The following is a 16,460-nucleotide window of genomic DNA, read 5'->3' on the forward strand; positions in this document are numbered from 1 at the left end:
CCCTCTTAAGTTTGGTCACACCTTATCTATCCAGTTTTCTTTTTTCTTCTTCCTCAAAACTTCTGCTCCTGCTGGTATATTTTCTCTCTGCTTAACTTGTACCAGTCAGCTCTAGCTTCTTAGAGTACCTAAACATTCTTAGCTGAGAATGCTTTTTTCCCCCTCCCCATTAATCTTTATTCAATCTTTAACATATATTTTGTCCACCTTTTATTCTAAGTATGTTCCAACTTTTGGTCAGTTGATGTATTGAACTCTTCTACAACTTTTTGTCAATTCTTCTGTTTTGATACTTAATTATGTCCTTATATTAGGTCATTTGTACATATGCTTCTATTTCTCTTTACCTTATTCTTTGACTTGACGCTAAGCTCTTTAAGACAGGGACGATATCCTATTTCTCTCTTATTTTTCTTGTGTCGAGCGCTGTATTCCCAGAGTACATAGAAAGACAGGGTGGGAGAGAATAGACAGGTCAACACACAGGTATGGAAAACCGCTGTCTCCCAGTCTCCTCCCCTGTGGCTATAATTCCAGTGCACAACTTAACATTTCTTAAATGACACCTTATTTTTTTTCAGAAATCAGAAGATGCAGACATTCTGTACTATAATGTAAAAAGAACACAAGAACTAAAAAGGTAAATTTCCCTTTTTCTTCATATCTTTTTATTTTTTTGGCCTCGAATTATGATACTTAAATATTTAGACTTGCCAAATCCTTTGCTTACTTTGGTTAGTACTGTTTTGCATGCAAATATTTTTAGTTATATCACAGGTTATGATTTTTGAATTTTCTTCATATTCATATACATTTCAGAAAAAGTTGAGTGAAATAAAATGTCTGTCAGAGGGGCCGGCCAAGTGACTCGGTTGGTTAAGTTTTAGTTTAGAGTGTGAGCTCTGAGAACAGGGCCGCCGGTTCGATTCTCACATGGGCCAGTGACGCTGCGCCTGAGCTGAGCTGCCGCTGAGCTGCCAACAGGTGGAAGGATGGCTCAGCTGGTGAGAGCATGTGCTCCTAACAACAAGGCTGCCTGTTCGATGGTGGGCTATGCCCACCTGCAACTAAGACTCAGCTTAGCACCTTGAGCTGAGCTGCCGCCCGGATGGCTCAGTGGATAGAGTGTGCACTCTCAACAACAAGGCTGCTGGGCTAGACTCCCACATGGGATGGTAGCTATGCCCACCGCAACTAAGATTGAACACAGCACCTTGAATTTAAAGGCCACTAGCTGCCAAAGGGAAGCCAGATGGTGACTGGCGCCCTCCACAACAAAGATTGAAGAACAATAACTTGGCTAGTCCCCCTCCCCAATTCCCCAACACTGTTCCCCTCCCCCAATTCCCTAATTAAAAATAAATAAATAAATAAATAAATAAATAAATGTTAAAAAAAAATTTCAATTCTATACTATATAAGAGCCACTTTCAAGTATAGTGTAGATTTTTATCTTAAGTGATTTGATTTTGACACGCCTTTATAAGATATGTAACTTCATTACATACAGCCGTGGAAGAAGTTATGAGGCTAACTTAGAAATTTTGGATAAATTATCTTTGCATATTACCCTTGAGAATATGTAGCTTATTGAGTTGATATGGCTCTACCACCATGTTCATTAAACAGGATGTGGCTGCAAATAGAGAACTTGGGAAATAGTGGTTGGAATAATGGAAATCATTCTTTAATTTCTGTGTCCTATGGATAAAAATTTCAGAGAATTTTGTAATGAAGGAATTTCTCACCAATAATTTGAGTAAATAAGTATGAAAAGTATAACTCATGATAAAAGTTGATAAGATCAAAGTTTTTCTGAAGATAAAGAATTATGGGGAAACAATTTAAATGGCACATTAAATATGTAAATAAAAGTTCTGCTTCCCAGACAAGCTCACAAGCTCAGTTAATGTTTGCTAAAAGCAAGAAACAAAAATACAAAAATCTACCGTAACTTGCCTCTGACTCTTCTTCAGTTTTTCTTCTGAATCATTTCCTTCTTTTTTTGTGATACTTGGCTTCTATATTACTATCCGTTGAAGTTTATTGTGTCAGAAATGTTATGTTAACTATCACTTTCTAAATTTTCAAATTAGATTTTTAATGCCTTTTGTACTAGCATCCTTTGTAAAATTTTATTTGAAGTTCTAAGACATTGCTTGACAAATAAAAATAAATAAAACGCTGCTTGATTTTTCACTAGTTACCTTTTGCTTCAGGGTATATTTTCTAGCACCTGATTTTATATCCATGTATATAAGAGCATAAAGAGACTTCTGATTTGTCTACATAGTCTTTGGGAGAGGAAGAAATAATATTGAATTATTTTGAGAATAAGATCTAAATTGTTCTAGTAATGCAGTGAAGTTCAACTTGGCTTCAGCATTTACTCAAAATCTGGTATTTAGCTTCAGCCCTTGCAAGGTTTAATAGTTGAATGCCTGCTGCAGCAACATTTCTGCATCCCTGAGCCCACATGTGATCAATGAGCTTGCCACTGTGTGATGCTCATGTGTAATCAGGCCACCAATATCAGTAACATGAACAAGGAATAGCATTTGGATTTATTGTTCATATTGAATATTCGCATTCAAATATAGGTAAGCACGCTACATACTTGTGAAATTTTTTTTTGTCAGGGAACATTTGGCATACAAGATATTTTAGAATTGCCTTGGTTTATATTTATATTTATATTGCTACTTCTAACATTTTAGCACATTTCTTTCTGTCCTTTTTACTCTGTTTATTTAAATTGTTGAGACCACATTATATATACAGATTTGTGTTCTGGTTGTTTTTTGCTTAATGTTACATCAATATGTCTTGTTATATCATTGAAAACTTTTCATAAAGATCATTTGAAATGACTATGATATTCTCTCATATTTGATAAAGTGACATGTTTCTTAGTTCCAAAATTTTAGCATTTACCTTGTACCTGATCTTTTCCTGTTATAATAATCCTGAATTGAGTATCTTTTTTTTTTTTAAGTTCATTTCTGATTTTTTTCCCCCTTGGTATAGAATTGTAAAATGGGAATTACTAAAAAGTCAAAGAACATGAACATTTTAAGAATTCTTAATTGTATTGTCAGATTCCTTTGTAGAACTGTTATCATTTTGAATTTCCATCAGCAACCTGAGAAGGTCCATTTTATAACCCCTTGCCAGTATTTAATGTTATTTAAAAGTCTTTTCTAATTTGATAGAAATGGTATGTTATTGCAATTAGCATGTCTATGATTATTAGGGAAGTGAAATTTATTTTCCCAAATCTTGATTAGGCTTTGCCTTTTTCTTTTTTATTAATTTTTTGTTTATGTGCTGTTCTAGAGCCTTAGTATTTTTTAAATTTAATTTAATTTTATTATTAGCTTCAGGCATAGAAAACAACATAATGATTAGACATTTACACCTCTCACAAAATGATAACCCTATACCAAGTCTGCTACCCCTCTGACATTGTACATAGCTATTACAATACCATTGACTCTATTCCCTATACTGTACTTTACATCCTTTGAATATATATACATAATTATAGTTGACATTTAATATTATTTTATATTAGTGTCAGGTATACAGCACAGTGGTTAGGAATTTATATAGTATATGAATTGATCCCCCCACAAGTCCAGCACCCATCTGACATCCTACATAATCTTCACAACGTTATTGACTATATTTCCCATACTGTATTTCTCATCCCCGTAACTATTCTGCGACTACCAACCTGTATTTTCTAATCCCATCACCTTCTCACCCATCTCCCACCACTCCTCCCGTCTAGCAACCATCAGTTTTTTTCTGTCTCTATGAGTCTATTTTTGTTTTGTTTGCTCATTTATTCTGCTCTTTAGATTCCACATATAGGTGAGATCATATGGTATTTGTCTTTCTCAGTCTGACTTACTTCACTTAGCATAATGTCCTCTAGGTCCGTCTATTTTGTTGCAAATGGTAAGATTTCATTCTTTTTTATGGCAGAGTAATACTCCATTGTATAAATGTACCATAGTTTCTTTATCCAGTCACCTATCAATGGACAGTTCGGTTGTTTCCATATCTTGGCTATTGTGAATAGCATTGCAATAAACATAGGGGGGCATATATTTTTTTGAATTAGTGTTTTGGATTTCCCTGGATAGATACCTAAGAGTGGCATTGCTGGGTCATAAGGTAGTTCTAGTTTTAATTTTTTGAGGACCCTCAATACTGTTTTCTATAGTGGCACACTTTTTTTTTACAATTTGTAACCCTACCCACAGTGCACAAGGGTTCCCTTTTCTCCACATCCTTACAAACACTTGTTCTTGGTTGATTTATTGATGACAGCCATTCTGACAGGAGTGAGGTGATATCTCATTGTGGTTTTAATTTCCATTTCTCTAATGATTAGTGATGTTGAGCACCTTTTTATATGTCTATTGGCCATCTGTATATCCTCTTTAGAGAAATGTCTCTTCACGTTTCCTGCCCATTTGTTAATTGGATTGTTTGTTTTTTTGGTGTTGTATGAGTTTTTTATAAAATTTGGTTATTAACCCCCTATCAGATGTATCATTGGCAAATATCTACTCCCATTCAGTAGGATGTATTTTTGTTTTGTTGATGGTTTCCTTTGCTAAACTAAACTTTTTAGTTTAATGTAATCCCATTTGTTTATTTTTTTATCTCCCTACCCAAGGGGATATATCAGTAAAAGTATTACTAAGGGTAATATCTGAGAGTTTACGTCCTATGTTTTCTTCTAGGAGTTTTATGGTTTAAGCCTTGAATCCATTTTGAGTTTATTCTTGTATATGGAGTAAGAAGGTGGTCCAGTTTCATTTTTTTGCATGTATCTATCCAGTTTTCCCAGCACCGTTGATTGAATAGATTGTCTTTACTCCAGTGTATATTCCTGCTTCCTCTGTCTTAGTTAAAATGACCATATAGGCATGGATTTATTTCTGGGCTCTTCATTCTGTTCTGTTGATCTATGTGTATGTTTTTATGCCAATACCATGCTATTTTGATTACTATTGGCCATATAGTATAATTTGATATTGGGTAGCATGATAACTCCAGCTTTGTTCTTATTTCTCAGGGTTGCTATGGCTATTCAGGGTCTTTTATGGTTCCATATAGGTTTTAGGATTATTTGTTCTAGTTCTGTGAAAAATGCCATTCGTGTATTTTTTTTTTTAATTGGGGAATTGGGGGAAGGGGAACAGACAAGTTGCTCTCCTGTTGTTCTTCAGTCTAGTTGTGGAGGACGTCACTTCACTGGCCCAAGTTGGCACCATCATTGCGCTCTTCCCTGGCGAGGCAGATCAGTCGCTGGCTTCTGAACGGTCGCTCACAGTGGCTGCTGGCCACTCACACTGGCTGCTGGCTGCTCACGCTGGATGCTGGCTACACACGGTAGTTCATGGCAACCCACCTGCCGTCGCCGGCGACTCATGGCATCCCAGCTCCAGGTTGAGCTGTTGTTCAGCATCTTAGCTGTAAAGGGTAGTGTCACTGGCCCTCATATGTGGGATCCGAACTGGGGCTCTCTGGCATCCCAAGCCAGCTCTTAACCAACACGCCACTCAGCCAACCCGCCTTTGGTATTTTGATAGGGATTGCATTGAATCTATATATTGTTTTGGGTAGTATGGACATTTTAACTATGTTAATTCTTCCTATCCATGAACATGGTATACATTTCCATTTATTTGTATCTAATTTATCTCAATGTCTTATAATTTTCTGAGTACAGGTTTTTTATTTCCTTGGTTAAATTTATTTCTAAGTATTTTATTTATTTTTGATGCAGTTTTAATGCAGTTTGATGCAGTTTTATGCAGTTGGGATTGTTTTCATAATTTCTCTTTCTGATAGCTCGTTATTGGTGTATAAAAATGCAACCAATTTCTGAATATTAATTTTCTATCCTGCTACTTTACTAAATTCATTTATCAGTTCTAATAGCTTTTTGGTGGAATCTTTGGGGTTCTCTCTGTATAGTATCATGTCATCTGCAAATATTGACAATTTTACTTCCTTATTTCCATTTTGGATGCCTTTTATTTCTTTTTCTTGTCTGATTGCTGTGACTTAGAACTTCCAGTACTATGTTACATAAAAATGGTGAAAGTAGGCATCCTTGCTTTGTACTGTTTGATGAGCTTTTTATCTACTAAGGCTAATAAGCTGTCACATATATAGCAAATGCCATTTCCCAGTTCTTTGAATTTTGTTTGTTATTTTTAATATGCTAAAGTTTTAAAGTAAATAGTCATTTACAATTACTATTTCCCTTGTGATTTTTCCCACTGCTGTTAAGTTTAGGAAGTTCCCTTAAGAAATCAGATAGGTATTCCTTTTTCCCCCTGTGATTTTTAAGGGTTTGATATGAATTATAGCAATTATGATCATTATTTTGCACTTAAGAGTTTAATCTATTTGGAATTTATGTTTGGCATTTTATAAAGCTGTAAATTTGTTTTTTTTCCAAACAGCAAACCAATTTTTCCAACACCATTTGTTTAGTAATCCTTTCCACTTAACTATTTTTTTTATTTTTTTTAAATTGGGGAGTTGGGGAAGGGGATAATGTTGGGGAATTGGGGAGAGGGATCAGCCAAGTTGTTGTTCTTCGATCTTAGTTGTGGAGGACACCATTCGCCATCTGGCTTCCTGTCAGCAGCTCGGGCCTCCAAGCTCAAAGTGCTGTGTTACAATCTTAGTTGTGGGTGGGCGTAGCCACCATCCCATGCGGGAGTCGAACCAGCAGCTTTGTTGTTAACAGTGCGAGCTCCATCCACTGAGCCATCCGGGTGGCAGCTCAGCTCAAGGTGCCGAGTTCAGTCTTAGTTGCTGGGTAGGCATAGCCCACCATCGAACAGGCAGTCTTGTTGTTACACCAGCTGAGCCATCCTGCCACCTGTTGGCAGCTCAAGCGGCAGCTCAGCTCGGGTGCAGCATCACTGGCCCATGTGGGAATTGAACCACTGGGCCTGTTGCTCAGAGCTCGCGCTCTTAAGCCAACTCTTAACCAACTGAGCCACGCGGCTGGCCTTTCACTTCATTCTTAATGTAGTCATTTCTACTTTTTATGAAGTTTGTGTCAGGCTAGTTCTGTCATTTCCTACTAAAATGATACAATGAAAATTTTGTGTAACCATGTATAATTGTAATATAACCTAGGTTTCTGTGTTGCTTTACAGGCTGAATATAGACACTGAGACTCCAAGAAAGAGACCAAAAGTCTATTCTTCACCCCAGGGACCTATTAATCTTCAAGAAGCATCATATTCAAATGATAATCAAATCATTCCACAGAGTTCTCCTTCAAATGGAACTAAAGAAGCCATGAGTAAATGTGTAGATTTGAAAGATATCAAATTGACAAATGTTAGGCGTACACTTGACCATGGAATTAAATACCTTAGCAGTTCTAAGATTCCCAAAGATATGAAACCTAAAGCTGAAAGCCACGCAAGTGACAAAAAATGTCCTCATTCCCTTGCTCAGAGAGAGAAGATGAAGGAACTCAAAAAAGGAAGGCACAGTAAGTCTAGAGACAATTCTGAAAAATGTGTTTTGGAAAAATGCAAGAGAATCCAACTTTTTCAGGATTGTAATTCCAACACAATAGTCAAGGAGCCCTTCGAATCTAGAAGGAAGATCAGTTTCAAAATTCCAATAAAATCCCGTGATATTCATCAAAAGCTTGTAGAAGAAAATGTCTTCAGTTTAAACTCTAACAAGTCAAAGACTAAGCAGAAGAAAAAAGAATGCCTGGAAAGCACTCAGGTTTCATTAAATTTGACGAGGCACAAAAGTAAACATTTATCTTCAGATTCCACATATAAGCAAAGTGTTCGTGAATGGAAAGGAAAATACCATGAGCATCAAGAAAGTAATGATTCAAGTTCTGGTGAAAACCCAACCCAGGTAAAGTAGTGCAAAACAAAGAATAGGTTTTAGCAAAGAGTAATACAATAACTGATGATGTTTTATTCATCTAGAGGTACGATTCAAATTTAGGAAGATATATGCTGGTTCCTTCACCCCTTAATTCCAGCTTTTTTAGGAAGATAATTCTGGCAAGTATCAAGGATCCATAATAGAAGAATGTGTAAAAATTTAGAAAGAAGCAGTTACAGTTAGTCCTTTAAGAAAAGCACTGTAGGGGGCGGCCAGTTAACTCAGTTGTTTAGAGCTCAGTGCTCATAACATCAAGGTTGCCGGTTCAATTCCCACATGGGCCACTGAGTTGTGCCCTCCACAACTAGATTGAAATGACTACTTGACTTGGAGTTGATGGGTCCTGGAAAAACACACTGCTCCCCTAATAAAAAAGAAACGAAAAACGAAAAGCACCAGGATAGTCTCTTAGGCATTTCTTTAACCCCAGGTACTATGGAACACCTAGGGGTTAGTATTCTGAATAGCTTATTCCTTCAGCAAATTATTTTTTGAGTGCTGCTGTGTGCCAGGCAATACTATAAAATAAACTGTAAGGGACACAGTCTGTTTTCAGAGGCTTATTCAGGTGAGACACAGCAATCACCCAAGTGTGGTAAGTACTTAACCACAATATGGGCGCTCACAGCAGGGGATCAACATGGCCTGGTACACTGTGAAGGGATTAGTTGAAGGTTTACCAGAGGGAGTAACATTTAAGCTGAGAACTAAAGAGTGAATAAGAGTTGTTTAGGTAGAGGTGAGGTGGGATGGGAGAAGCAGGGGTGTTCCAGGCAAAGGGATCTAACTGCATGTGCAGAGATCCTGGCTGGAAAGCTGGGCACACCTATTTTGTTTCTCAATTATGGAATAAATTGGCATTTGTGGACTCATTTGAGAACCTGTTCTCTATAGCTTTGTTTCTATGGCAAAATTCCTTACCTGTAAGAGAATTTTTAGAACTTTGGAACTTCAGAACTTTAGAGCTTCAGAAATTCTGAAGTTTAGAGACTGCTTATAAACAGGAGTGGCTGAGTCTACCTGCTTTTAGGTGTCAAGACTATAGATTGCAGTAGTAAGATACTTCCTCTGAAAAATGGAGGGATTATGTAACCACGGAGGCCCGAAGAGCTTGAGGGAGGATACTTTTCATTCTATGAACTTGAAGGGTTCCAAAGAGGTAAAGAAATGGAATTTGTTCTTTCTATTGCTTTCTTTCTTTTTTTTAAAGATTTTATTGGGTAATTGGGGAAGGGGAACAGACAAGTTGCTGTCCTTTTGTTCTTCAGTCTAGTTGTGGAGGACGTTGCTTCACTGGCCCATGTTGGTATTATCATTGTGCTCTTCCCAGGTGAGGCAGATCGGTCACTGGCCACTGGACAGCCGCTCATGGCGGCTCTTGGCAGCTCACACTGGCGGCTAGCCACTCACGGTAACTCACTGCAGCTCCACTGCAGCTCCACTGCAGCCTACGCCGCGCCGGCAACTCATGGCAGCCCAGCTCCAGGTCGAGCTGTTGTTCATCATCTTAGCTGTAGAGGGTGCAGCGTCACTGGCCCTCATGTGGGATCCAAACCAGTGTCCTGCTGCTCAGAGCTGGCGTCCCAAGCAAACTCTTAGCCAGTGCGCCACTTGGCCGGCTCTCTATTGCTTTCTTAAAGGAAAACAACCTCCAGTTTTCTTCCTGAGTTAATAACCAGTTCTCTAGAATAAAATGAAAGAAAGGTATTTGAACTTGCCAGTACATTCAGTGCACATTTTTGTGTCATTGCTTGGTGTTCCCCCACCTGCAGTACATTTTCTCGTTACTTTTGGTCCCTGTATAGAATTACCACACAAACCAAAAGGGACATAGCATGAATATTAAGTTGTAGGGGAAGAAATTTTTGCATGATTACTTTATAGTTATTGCAATTAAAGCTCTTTATAAACTGTTCCTTTGATAACAGCTGTATCTGACTTAAAGTTATTAAGACACAGGAGCAGAAAGCAAGTAAATATTGTTCTTATCTTGAATATATTATCTTTCCTATATTATTGTGAACGAGACCAGCTCACTCAACCGAACGCCCCTGGCTCGTCAGCCAGGAACTCACAGAAAAGGTCCCTGAGAGGATTGGGTGGGAGATGAGAAATAAAGAGAATAGAGACAAAAGCTGGGAGCAGGAGGGACACTCTGCCGCCGGTGGCGGAGAGTGCCACTGTTTATTGGATACACACTGGTTATATAGAAAGCAACTTCCTCTTTTGCAGGGAAATTTCCCTAGCTATGCACAGGGGATTTTGGTAGGGGGTTTCAGCAGGGGGCTTTGGGCGTAGGCGTACAGAAACCAGGAACTAGGCCCGAAATCCCCTAAGCAATGAGTCCATAGTGAAACTGTAAATAAGCCTTGCGGTGGGCTCTGCGGTTGGCTTGCTGTGGGAATGGATACTTTTGGGAGTGTCTAAGCCTTGCTTATGCAGTTACTAAGCAGACTCTCTTATCCAGCTGCTCCCTTAGGCATAGGGTCCTGCACAGAGGCATGTAGCAGTTTGCCACAGCCTCAGTATCCCCAGCTGTCCTCAATCGGCTCCCAACGTTATTGACAATAGAGAATCATTTCAATATTATGTTTGTTGTTTTCCTCATAAATTCCTCAATAGATAATTCTTAATTTCCAAAAATCATGAGTGTACTTTACAAGGAAATAATTGTATTTTCTGGATTTAGTAATCCTATTATTTAGTAATCCTGTTATGCTTTCCTAAGAGAAAATAACTTATTTTGTTTCCTGTGTTTTATAGTTCTTTGATATAGATTGTACCTCCACCAACATTGCAAACTTGTATTCTAGAAATATAGTTTATAGGCCACTTTTATAAACAGCATCCCACTTAATCCTTACAAGTTTGTGAGGTAGAAATTCATCAGTTTTTTAAACATTAATTAAAAGTACCCATTATGTATGAGGTACATTTCTTGGTATTAGGGATTTAGAGATGAATAAGATGATCATCCTCAAGAAGCTCCCAGGGAGTCAGATTAGTAAACAAACACATTTGCAATAGAGTGAAGTAAATGTTAGAGCCCCAAGAGTTGTGTTGGTGTTAGTACAAATTTGGGGGCGAGTTAAGGAAGTGCCCGTAAGGTGGAGATTTTCAGCTGGGTATTGAAGGGCGTGTAGTGCTAGGAATAGAAGTGATGTCCTGCCAGGGTAGAGGTCCAGTGTGTCATGGCACAGAGCTGTGAAATTGCATGGCAAGAGCGGACGTGGGCACTTCAGTTGAGATGTGGAGAGAATATATAGGAGAAGAAGTAGGAGAGGCAGCCAGGGTCCAGACAATGGACGATTTTGCATCCCATGAGAAAGATTTTATCTTGTATCCTGTAGATGGTACAGAACCATTGAAATCTAATCAGGGAAGCCATATAATCAGGTTTTCAGTTTAGAATCATCCCGGTAGATAAAAACATTATTATTCTCATTATTGATACTCTCTTTTGTCATCCTCAGAGAGGCCTTTATCCCAATCCATGTATTTAATAAAGCATGATAAGGGAGGGCAGTTAAATGCCCACTAAGACTTTCTTTTTTAATAGACAGTTCTCAGGGACAATTGATATGAACTTTTCTGGGTTTTTAGATGATAGAAAGTGTATTGAAGTCACTGGAAGTGGCCTGTGGTCTAAGAGAGTGAAGGGTAGTAGTGACCTAAGTGAAAGAGTGAAGACTTGGAATGTCAAGCGTTCCAGGAAGTTCTGATGATAATCTGTAACTCGCTTGACACTTCTTTGTTGAAGAGAACCTTAAAGATCTAGGGAGATTTAATGTCAGGTGGAGAAGGGGTTGTGAAATCCAGGATCATAGAATAATGAAGCTCTGAGGGGCCTATGTGTGTGATGCATATAGTTATGGGAAGACTGAATTCCCAATAAAGCAACCCTTCTTTAAAGACGGTTTGTGATTTGTACCATATACAGCTTCCTGTAAAATACATATGAGTTTGGTATTATCTTGGAGAATTCTTAGATGATTTTGCTCAGTAGTGTCTTTTGCTGAGCTCTGTTACCTGTACATAGGGTCAGGTAGGTCTCTCTGCTCAGCAAAAGTGCCAGTGAAAAGTTGGAATTGGAGAGGTTTTCAATCTCTGCTAGAAGACAAAAAAATAAAACACAAACCTCTGGTGCTCCATCTATGTATAATAAATACAGCTTTGCATTTTTTTAGCCTTTCCTCTCAGCCATATTATCATCTTCGAGTTCCTGTCCTTGTTGTGTCATGTCAACTTTTAGAAATGGCTCAGTGACTCCTGGATGAAAATTGCCCACCACTGAAGACCAGCTCGTTTGCCTTTGCCATGGTTCTTTCTGTTTCTTAGGGTGGCATGTAGTTATAATATGAATATTTTTTGGAATATAAATGTGAATGAGTAAATCCTAAAGAATTTCTGTCATGTTTCATGCCTTAATAAAATGAGGCTTTTCTATTTTAGGGGCAATTTCTTGTCTGGGGTCAATTCCACCCCTTCGGGGGCATTTGGTAGTTGACTTGATGGAGACATTTTTGGTTGTCAGGATTGTGAGGGGTTAGTGCTACTGGCATCTAGTAGGTAGAGGCCACAGATGCTGCTAAACGTCCTACAATGCATAGGACAGTCCCCAACAAAGAATCATCCCACCTCAAAAGCCATTAGTGCCAAGGTTGAGCAACTCCACTGTGGGCATATGCTTCGTTCTTAACTAATAAAATTACTTTTCGTTTCAGAGTTTTGAAGCACCAAGTTCTTCAGTGTCACTTGAAAGTATTCAAGATACAGATCAAGAGGTTACTGATATCCTTATTTACTTTCAATATTTTTAATGAAATTAAGTCAAACAGTTCTATTTTAATAAAAAAGTGACTATAAAAACCTTGGTAACACTGTACTTAAATCAATATGTAAGTTTTTATGAAGTCACAGAAAACTGTTTGGAAAAGTAGTAACATTTACTTGATCACCTTTTTGCCTTTGTTTCTAATGAGCTCTAATCTGTTTTGAATAAAGAGCATGGAGCCCATGGCCTACAAGTTATGCAAATTTAATGCGTGATTTAATGTTACCACGCTTTGGCATGCTTATGCCTGGGTTTGCCAGAATGCAGTATGATACTAACATGTTTTTTTGCCCAGTTTTTCTAATCAGCAATAAGATGAGAATGTTGGTCAGTGAAAACAAGCGTGCATACGTAATTATTTTTTTACTTGTTGCATCATTTCCCAGCTAGATTCTCCTGATTGATCCTCATGGAATTATTGCTTAGAATTGTATGTTCCCTGATTCTAAATTAAAATTAGGTTCATAGACCATTTCATATTTTTCTATTTAAGGAGGACTTTAAAAGTATATTAATTGCTTTTTATTACTGAGGGTCAGTTGTATTTTTCTGTCTTATGGGTAAGTGCCCCTTGACAGGAGAAAGATTTCTCACCTCTGCTCTAAAGCTAGACTATATTTCCATTTCTTTGCATCAGAATACCTCAGGGAACTACTTCGCTGAAGTGAGAAGGGTCTTAATATCTAGATTTCAATTTCTGATGGTTCATGAACAATCTTAGAATCTCAAGGAGTGTGTTGCTCTCATCTGGATAAAAACATATTTGGCTCCTAAAACACTTTGAAGTAAGAATGGGCATGAGAATGTACTAGGTCCTGTGCAAGGAGCTTCATATTATTTCATTTAATCCTCAAAAAATACTAAAAGGAAATATAGTTAACATTCCTATTTTGTAGATGAACAAACTGAGACCCAAGGAAGTTAAATAATTTGCTTGCCTAAGGGTACAGAGGTAATAAGAAAAGAGCTATTTTAAAAACCCTACGTATGTTTATAAATCTCTATTCTTTTAACATGCTGCCTCCATAGTTTTTGTAAATATTTTTCTTTACACAAACCACCTCAAGTGAATTAATTAAGAATTAATTGCTTTCCTATTAATCTGCAGAGTAAGTCAAGATATTTTATTGCGGGTCTTTTACAATTTAGATGCAGATAGTAGAAGAGCTTCATGCTGCCCGTGTGGGAAAAAGTGTGGATTTGCCTGTGGTTCCACCTCCTGGAGAGCTAACGAGTATGGAGATTGATTTGGTGGAAGATGATGGACGTTCCTCTGCTGGTATACCCTATGTGTACACGATATTTATGACCTCTTGTGCTTTCTTAAGAATGACTGTGCCAATTCAACTTTTATAGTGTTTCGATGAAAAATGTTAAAACATGATCATTTGAAACAGACTGCAGTGTATTTCTTTTAGCTACAGGAATCAGGTTTAATATTTTTCTTATCATCGTTTGTTTGTATGTATCTCCAATTATTAGATTATTAGGTAGTCAGGCATATTTTCTCTTCCTCTTTTTTCCAAGGGGCTGTAACCAGAGTTATGAGTTGCCTTTTATTCCTGGTATTAATCATAACTTTTAACAACTTCAGCTATGTAAAGCACTGATCAAAAATAATGTAAATTTCTCAAAAGTATTATATTCATGGATTTTTTTTTGCTTGTATAGTAAAATTTTGATCATTCTTACTAATGGAAGAAGATAATGATAGATATTATCCAAAATATATTAGTATACTATTTTAAATTGTGTTTGTAAAAATAGTAGTGCTACATTACATTCATATTTAATTTTTCAATTTACTGTTTATGTGTGCATTAATTTATGTGTCCCTCACAATGGCCTTATAAAATAACAATGCTAATATTATGTTTTCTTTCTTTTACATATTATTTAGCTTTTCAATTATATTTCACTCAGAGTATGTTAAAATTAGCTTATAATTTCTAAGTGCACAACTACCAGTGATGCAGGACAGGGTTTGGCAACATAGTTACTACTGGGACAAGTCAGTAGTTTATGATTTAAATACATCCATAAGCAATTCATAATATTTACTGGTAGATAATTAATTATTAATTTGTTATTACTGTTCTTTCTCTTACAAATTGGAGTAAATGCAGTTTTGTTTTTGTTGTCTAAAGAACTGCCTTCTCTTAAGAATGATATCAAAGTTCTATGACTTCAAAATTTCAGTTATTAAAGAAGCCTTACCAAGTGTCGCGGAATCCTAACTTTGCTCTTTTTCTCTAGCAAATACTGCTTCAGACAAAAAGCTTCTAATTGTCATTGACACAAATATTCTGATGAATCATCTCAAATTTGTTAGACTTTTAAAGACAACAGAAATTCCAGGTATTTATAAAACATATTTACTGACTCTGATTTTCTTATTTGATTGATATTTTATGTTAACGGGGATGTGCCCCCCCCCCCCGCAAACACGTTTCCATTTGAATATGCTCGTAAGCATAATATATTAAGCTTAAAAAGAAAATAAGCCTTCATGGGTTAACCTATGCAATCTAAACTTACTCTTCTTTGATCTCCAACATTCTTTTGACACATCTGTTTTTAATTTTCATTTTTATGTACTATTTCTTCATTTAGATTGTGAGTTCCCTACTTTATAACTTTCATTTGTCCTACAGCGGTTCAGTTTAGAAGCTCCATAAATATTTGTTGACTTCTAAGACATCTTTTTTATTTTTTAGGCTTTGACGGACTTGTGTTAATAATTCCCTGGGTGGTTGTGCAAGAGCTAGATCGTATGAAGGCCGGAAAGCTACTCAAATATGCTCAGAGCAAAGCTATACTTGCGGTTCATTTCATCAATGACAGTCTCAAAAGTCAAGATAGAAAGCTGTGGGGTCAATCGATACAACTTGCATCTCAAAAACTTTGTAAGTATTACTCTCTCAGGGTGCTTCCTGTATAAGATTTGTTTGGGTGTTGACTCATTGGAGAGAAATGGTGCAAAACTTTTTAAAAGTTTATAACCATTGCAATGTGAATGGCAGAACATAGTGATGGTTTGGGACAGGGAGGGGCCTTTCATTTATATTTTTCGGCTTCTTTTAGACCTTCCTACATTATGCCTGTATTTCACATAGTGACCATAGAGTTCTGTATGTATAGTAATCTATGCTACAGTACTCTGGCTTCTTCTTTTTAAATACCATTGTAGAGTGATGAGGCCCGTAAGTCGTCTAGGTTTCTAATCTATCACTGCATGCAGTTAGCATAATGCAGAGGCAGGCATTGTTTTCCTCTCGTTTGTCAGAATTTGTAATAAGGGGGTGTTTCTATAATAAAGGTCAATAGATCTTCTGATTTTATTTTATTTCCACGTTAGTTTCTTTTCAGTCATTTTAAAATCACTCTAGTCTTAGAATCGGAGTGTGCTCATTATGTTTTATATAAGTCTTTTTGGGGAAAAAAACCCCTTTGTGTAAAGCAACATTGTTGCCTCTACAGAGTTCATACATCCATTTAGAGGATTTATTTCATTCTTCAAAAATGAGTTTCTTCCCAACTCAGATCTATTTATATGTGTGGACTTACATTATTTTAAATATCATGGATGTATGTTATCTACTGTACCCACATTCACCATAAGATATGAAAGAACTCATCCTAAGATGTATCTAGTCGTGGTATT

General features: G+C 37.0%; 1 protein-coding gene across 7 annotated transcripts in view; it reads left to right on the forward strand.

Annotated features, from left to right (window-relative positions):
• Positions 1-16,460, forward strand: part of SWT1 (SWT1 RNA endoribonuclease homolog) — an 88,433-nt gene that overhangs the window by 7,499 nt on the left and 64,474 nt on the right. For all 7 annotated transcript variants that reach the window (XM_019635563.1, XM_019635564.1, XM_019635569.1 and 4 more), the window contains 6 exons: positions 582-640; positions 7,200-7,929; positions 12,687-12,746; positions 13,946-14,075; positions 15,053-15,154; positions 15,514-15,702. In XM_019635563.1, the coding sequence (XP_019491108.1) occupies positions 582-640; positions 7,200-7,929; positions 12,687-12,746; positions 13,946-14,075; positions 15,053-15,154; positions 15,514-15,702 (1,270 nt within the window). The remainder of the gene's footprint in view (positions 1-581; positions 641-7,199; positions 7,930-12,686; positions 12,747-13,945; positions 14,076-15,052; positions 15,155-15,513; positions 15,703-16,460) is intronic.

This window comes from Hipposideros armiger, unplaced genomic scaffold (assembly GCF_001890085.2).
Source record: "Hipposideros armiger isolate ML-2016 unplaced genomic scaffold, ASM189008v1 scaffold_22, whole genome shotgun sequence".
NCBI classification, from domain to species: Eukaryota; Metazoa; Chordata; class Mammalia; order Chiroptera; family Hipposideridae; genus Hipposideros; species Hipposideros armiger.